Source organism: Helianthus annuus, chromosome 17 (genome assembly GCF_002127325.2).
Source record: "Helianthus annuus cultivar XRQ/B chromosome 17, HanXRQr2.0-SUNRISE, whole genome shotgun sequence".
Taxonomy (NCBI): domain Eukaryota; kingdom Viridiplantae; phylum Streptophyta; class Magnoliopsida; order Asterales; family Asteraceae; genus Helianthus; species Helianthus annuus.
The window spans coordinates 38,168,072-38,175,188 of NC_035449.2; the positions used below are offsets into that span (position 1 = coordinate 38,168,072).

Below are 7,117 nucleotides of genomic sequence, written 5' to 3' on the forward strand. Positions count from 1 at the left end.
AATAAAAATTTGGGCTTGACAGCGAATGGAGAAAACCTTATAAAATAAAAGAAACGACTAAATGGGCTGAATACACTAAAGAGGCCCAGAAACAATAGAAGAGGGTTGAACTCAAAATTAGAAGCAGTTTTCGATGGAGCAGAGGTACAGCCGCTTTTGTCTACTGTGGGACAACAATGAAGGACATGATAACAATCAAAGTTATTTATTTTTATTTTTTTGACGGCAAATTTGGATCACTGACGGACCATTGGAGTATCCTCGTGCCACCAGGATAACCACCCAATCATATTCATCTCTACTATGCTATAATGCCTATACACCAATTCAGGAGGAAACCCAATAAATTTGGGAAAAACTCCCTTGTAGGAATCGTACTCATAACCTAATGGTCACTAAGTGTTATCCCACCCCCAAGATGTCACTAGACTATAATGTCATGGGCGTCAAAGTTATTTATTTATTTTTCGTTTTCATGAGCGGTTAATTCGTTTCATGATCACAATCGAAACTATGATTTGGTTATGTTCAATGTTTAACTTTGATGCACGATTTTTGTGTTATTGTGTGTTTCATTGTTGAATTTCTCGATGGTGCTCATCCATCATAAGAGATCCTAAATGTGTAGTAAATATCTTGATGGTATCATTTAATGTGATTTGTGTTGAAAGTTAGTCAATGAATCTATGTAGGTCATGTTTATGTAACCATTTGAATATTTATATCAAGCATTGAGTTAACAAGTTGTAATTTCACTTGTTGAATGATAACTATGTTTAAGCATTTAAACAAATGTTAATCATAGGCATGTGAATTTTATTTGTTTTGATGTGAATGATTTTGCGTTGATTTGACAAAGGATCCGACGATTTCTGTGTAAGTACATGTATCGTGCTCAAGGTAAATGATAAAGATTATATAAACTATGTCTATGTAGCCTATTAAACATTATCATTATCAATTAAGTTTTGCAACTAAGTAACCAAACCTGAAACTAGACGTAATTGCTTGTTCCATCTTCATAAACTTTAAGGCCCTCTGTATTTAGTTACTCTCTTTTTAGCTCCACTGAAAATTAGTTTAGTTTTAGTTTTAGTTTTAATCAAATATTCAATCCAACTTTTTCAATTTATTTTTAATCAAATAAAATGTGATCTATTAACTACATGCTCATCATGGATGATTTTCCTTGATTTATTGTAGCTATATTTGTTATTTATGTTTTTTTATAACTTAAACGACTATTATCAAGTGATTTTTGTGTGTTTCATATGGCCTTAAACTAATTATATAATTAGTCAAAATAGGTCAACACCATCCAACACCATTGTCATTGACAACGCCGTTTGCCGTCGCCACTGGCTACCATAGATACGAATATTGCGACTAAACCCATTTCAATACTTTTTTTTTCAAAACTCACAACTTGCCACCATAAAAAAACAAAAAATACCAATTAACGCATTTTGATATATTTTAAAGCAACTACTTCGGTAGTGTTGATATATAAAACAACTTGTTTTAACCAAATGCTTTATTGTACACAACTTATTTTTACTCATACACTTCATCCAAACCGACAGGTTGTGTTTGTCGTTCAATGCAGCAAATAAATCTCTAGCCACCATTAGATACGAATATTGCGACTAAATCCATTTCAATATTTTTTTTTCAAAACCGACAACTAGCCGCCATAAAAAACAAATATTACAAATTAACACATTTTGATGTTATATTAAAGCGACTTCTTCGTCAAAGTTCATATATAAAACAATTTGTTTTGACCAAACGCTTTACCCATACACTTCATCCAAACTGCTAGGTTGTGTTTGCTGTTCAATGCAACAAATAAATCTATCCTCATATGAACGTCTTAAATAACTGAATCACCCTCAAATAATACCAATCCATCATTCTTAAATTATGTTAATCGATCTACATAAGTATAACAACTCTAAAGAAAACAAAATAATTTATAATATAAATAATGGATTACAAATATCATTAAACAAACATTTGGATATAAACATGCAAAAATTAAGAATGAAATTATCAATAAGTAAAAAAGAAAACCCTACTTTGTTAGAAAAATAATTTTGTACAATCTCTAGCAATGTGTCAAAATCTACTACTATCAATCATTTGTACATGTACACTCTTGGATTTTATTATTATATTTTATGCACATAAATCTGAAACCCTAATATGTAGTCCATTTGGGGCTTCAACTCTTGGAAATTTCATAAGCTTATCTCCTCCCACTTCTTCCCACCTGTATTTGATTTTCAAATCCAAATTAGAATCACTTTACTTATCAATTATAATTATAATTAATAAATAAATAAATAATTTCAGTTTTAAAACTATGTTTATACTTTAAAATCTTCAAGAAAAAAAAATTATATATATATATATATTGTAAAAAAATACCTGTATTTAGTTACAAAGTAATGAAGGAAAGTCGATATTTCGGCAATGCCGAGTTCTTTTCCGGGACATTGTCTCGTCCCACCTCCAAAGATGAAAAAATAATTTTGTGTCTCCAAGCTTCGATCCTACAAATCATGATCCGAACACCCCAATGAGTTTCTCTTTCCTTGTTTTTTTTTTAAAAAAAAATTTGATATATAAATGAGTATGGACACGTTCATTAAAGAACCAGCAGCGAGAACTATATAATACACTTGTATGTTATGCTTAACTGATATAATGGCAATTAGAAAGACCTTGAGGTATGTGATTACAAAACTTGACATATTAAGTAAGAGTCACAGGTATTTATGTGGTTCTCGTAATTCTGTAATAAAAAACGTGCCCTTAAATAAGTAAAAGGGAAACCAACCAGCCATCTCCACGGGTTGAAGGTATATGGATCCGGGTACAAACACGGGTCATAGTTTATCTCTCTTGTATATACGTATATCCTCCATCCTTCTGGAATCACAAATCCTGCGAAAACATGAAACTTGGGTCATTAAAAATTTTGGTCACAAGTAGTTTTTGGGTTTTTATAAAATTTATGAAATAGACTATTGAATATGCAAAAATTTATAAATTTATCAAATAGTTTTGGTGTGATGGTAGAAAATAAACAACATTAAGATTGTATCTATTGAATATAAAAAGAATAGAGGGGTCATGGTCTCAAGTAATCCAAGCTGGAAGAGTACTACACCATGTGGATTATGATGTGTGGTAGGGTCCATGGTTAGATGATGACACCATTTACAGCCCAAAGACCCCCTTAAAAAATGCTACAAATCAATCTCAAATTATATATTTTATCTTATTATGTGCTTTTCAATTATATTCCATTTCTCAATGAATAAATATATATAGGTGAGCATAAAAACTAATCACCCCATTAACATAAAAAGATTAAAGATGGAACAGTTTGAGAAACCTATTGTTAGTTTACTAATTCTTTTTATTAGTTTACTAATTCTTTTTATAAAACCATCCTTTGTATATTTTATTTTTACAAAAGATATATTATATTTCAAAAAAAACTTTGTTATAATTTTTTTAATAATGTGTTTAATATATTTTTAAACAAAGGGAATAAAAATATTTTATTATACCAAAAGTAAAAGTGATCAAAGTTAACTATTATCTATCTACTAGGTTCGGTTTTAGCTCATAACCGAAGTAACCCGTACTCTCTCTCTCTCTCTCTCTCACACACACACACACACACATATATATATATATATATATATATATATATATTAAATATTAATAGGAAATTTATTTAAAAAGAAAAAACACTCACCATTGAGTTCCATTTCTTTGGTAGTTTTCCTCAAAACACCATTAACAATGGTTGCCAATCTGGAGGTCTCAAAGATCACCTGCAACCACCCCACATGATAACTTAAATTAATCAAAAACTATTAAAAAATTAAATAAACAAAACATTCTAAAAAACAAAATCTACATAAATTCCCTAAATTTAATGAATTAATAAATTATCAAAACCTACCGCACGAGTGAACTTCATGGACTTGTAGTCATCCCAGTCAAGTGGGTCCTCTGCCATTTTTCTCTCTCTGATTCCTAAATGTTCTTTCTACAAGAATCATAAATTATTTAAAATTAAAACCAAAATAAAATAAAAATGTGATTTTTTTTTATTAAAAAAAAAATTCCCAGTTTCAAGAAAAACTAAAAACTTACTCTAAGTTCTTCAAGAACCCTTGGATGATCATGTAAATATTTAACTGCCATCATTGAAGTAGTGGAAACTGTTTCATACCCAGAATACAAAATGGTAATTATTTGATCAATTATTTCTTCATCACTCAACTTATATCTATTCTCCACACCACTCATCAATGAACTCAACATATCTTGATCATGAGATTCTTTAGACTTTCTTCTTTCATCAATCAACTCACCCAACATCCTCACAACATTCTTCCTGGCCTGTAATCCTCTGTGATAGTTGGTGTTTGGAAGATTAATTGGAAGTGAAAGTGTCCCCAACACCAGTTTGAAGAACTCAGGCATAAATTGGTCAGATAATGAGCTAGATTCTACTCCACATATTTGTTTTAGTGATGATAGAAGTGCCATCTGTAATGGGTATTTCAAAAAGATTAATAAAGATTGATAAAGATTTAGGGGGGGGGGGGGTGTTTTCTCTTAATAGAGGTTACATCTGAATCGGTCAGAGGTAGAGCATGTTTAATTCATTTAAAAAAGACATATCTTAATGGCTCATGGAGCTTCGAAATAGGTAAGTTTTAGAAAGATGCTGACCGATTTAATAATCGGTCAGTCCTCTTAATGGCTCAGCACAAGATTGCGAAACAGAGTGTTTATGGTGATAAAGATTTGTACTTGGTAAAATGAAATGAAATGAAGCAAACCTCTTTGGTTTTCTCTTGGATGTCAATGATTTGATTAGTCCAGTTGGAGAGATGGGATCTCATGAAATGATCAATTTTGGGGAGGATTTGTTGTCTGATGATTGTGGGGCTAACAAGTGAAAGCAATGCACCTCTCATGGTCTTGTGAGCAGGACCATGAACAGCTGCAATGTTTGATTTGCCCAATATTTCAAGCATGGATTGTGGGTAGCCAGGAAGGATGCCTTTGCCTTCATTCATGAGTATGTATCTGTTGAGCTCTGGGTCCATTGACACAATTGTTGGGCACCCCAAGATGTGTGACTTGAACACACTTCCATACCTATGTCATCAAGAATGCATAAAGATTGAGTTTTTAAAGATACCCAGATTGAAATAAAAATGGAAATGGTGATGGTCTACTTTCTTTTTATTTTTATTTTTTTGAGTTGGGGTTTCAAGAAGATCAAGAAAAAAGAAACAAAAAAGCTGTTTTTTTGTGTGTGTCAAATCAAGAACTCAAAACAATCAGAGTGAAATGATGCATTTCTGAGTTGGGTTTTCCAAGAAAATCAACAAAAAGTTTGCTTCTTTATCAAAGTGCATTATTTCTGAGATGGGTTTCTTAAGAATGTCAAGAAAAAAAGTAGCTTTCATTCAAGAAACATGAGTGAAATTACTAAAACACCCAGGGTGGGTTAAAATAAGAAGATCAAGAAAAAGGTTGCCTTTAGAGTGATTTCAAACGCACTTGCATAGTTGCATATATCATATATGTAACAGTGTCATCAAGAACAAAGAAAGTAAAATTACCAAAACACCCTAAGTGAATTGATGCATTTCTGAGTTGGGTTTTTAATTTTTTTTTAAATTTTGTTAATAAAAGAGATAAAGAAAGCACCTTGCTCTCTGGTTTTTCATGAAGCTGGGGCCTTGTTTGAGGAAGTCAGTGGTCTCACCAAAAAGTGGCCAACCCATGGTACCAGGGGGTAGACCTTTCTTCCTGTACTTCATCTCATTCCATCTCAAAAGGGCAGTGCTCAACAGGCAAAGTCCCAAAACAACACCAATAATCACTGCCAAGACAGCCATGGATGATGATGCTCTCTCTCACTCTCTTTCAACCTTGTATAACAACTGATGTATATATGTATCTTTATAAAGAGAGCGATAAGCAGAAGAGAGAGGTTTGCTCAAGGTTTTTGCTGATCAAGAATGTGTATATATAGGCCCTGGTGGGTGCGTGGGTGGGTGTGTGGGGTGGATGGGGGGAGGTGCCATGTGTTGAGGTAAAAGGGTGACTTACTGTCCCAAAAAAGTAATTTTACTCTCTTGTCACAGTTTCTAGTTCCCCTGTGGTCATAGTGTATTTGTAAACATTTTTTATTATTTAATATTTAATTGTTGGACTTTAATATTTATAATTATAATTCTTTATTTTGCTTATCTAAACTTTTTTAAATGTTTTTTTTTTCTCACCAAGTTAGAGGCCCAAACTAATGAGTTAGCCTAGCCCATTAAAGGTTGCAAGAAGGTGAGAATGAGAATATGAGATACATCATCATAATTGTTGATTTGTTTCACATTTTTCCATTTCAAAATTACACGAGAAACTAGTCTAATTGATGACCTTAGTAAAAAAAAATTTTTTAGGGTAAATTACATTTTTCGTCTTTTATATTTCTATCAGATTTCAATGGATGACCGTTACCAATAACATTATGGGTCGTTTATGTAATTCACTCAAAGCTTACACGCATCTAACAATTAACATGCATACAAGTTGTCACAACTATGTTACCGAGTAGCTTTTAGGAACATGTTCGTAATATATACTACAACGCATGATACACCATTTATACAATCATTAAGCATGTACGAGTACCAAAATAGTAGATTCGACACTTTATAAACTTACAAGCATGCATAACTCAATTTACTGAAAATAGGCTGTTTTGGGTGTCTGTTTACCGCACTTACGAGATTGCAAAAATTACGATCTTTTATGTGATGTGCCCCTCTAAGGGGTTGATCTTATGTTAAATTTTTAGAGTCTAACTTTTTACCAAAAATTATGAAAAAACATTTACTAAGCTGCAACCAGATTCGTCACTTTCTCGCTACAGCTCACGGAAAAATTCATTTAAAATCCTCGGTTATCCGATTGACGAAATTCCAGTTGGAGGTTTGCACGGACACTTAAGACCATCTACAGTAAAAATTTCATGGTCTAACTTTAAGTATTCACCAAGTTATGACTTAAAACA

General features: G+C 32.1%; 1 protein-coding gene across 1 annotated transcript; it reads right to left on the reverse strand.

Annotated features, from left to right (window-relative positions):
- Positions 1–2,056: 2,056 nt before the first annotated feature.
- Positions 2,057–6,046, reverse strand: LOC110921448 (cytochrome P450 85A1). The gene is made up of 8 exons (XM_022165769.2): positions 5,752–6,046; positions 4,872–5,193; positions 4,177–4,575; positions 3,983–4,069; positions 3,773–3,851; positions 2,843–2,949; positions 2,431–2,555; positions 2,057–2,272 (listed from the first exon to the last, which is right to left on the reverse strand). The coding sequence occupies exons 1-8, from the start codon at positions 5,940–5,942 to the stop codon at positions 2,179–2,181; spliced, it is 1,404 nt and encodes a 467-aa protein (XP_022021461.1). The 5' UTR covers positions 5,943–6,046; the 3' UTR covers positions 2,057–2,178.
- Between the last annotated feature and the right edge of the window lie 1,071 nt (positions 6,047–7,117).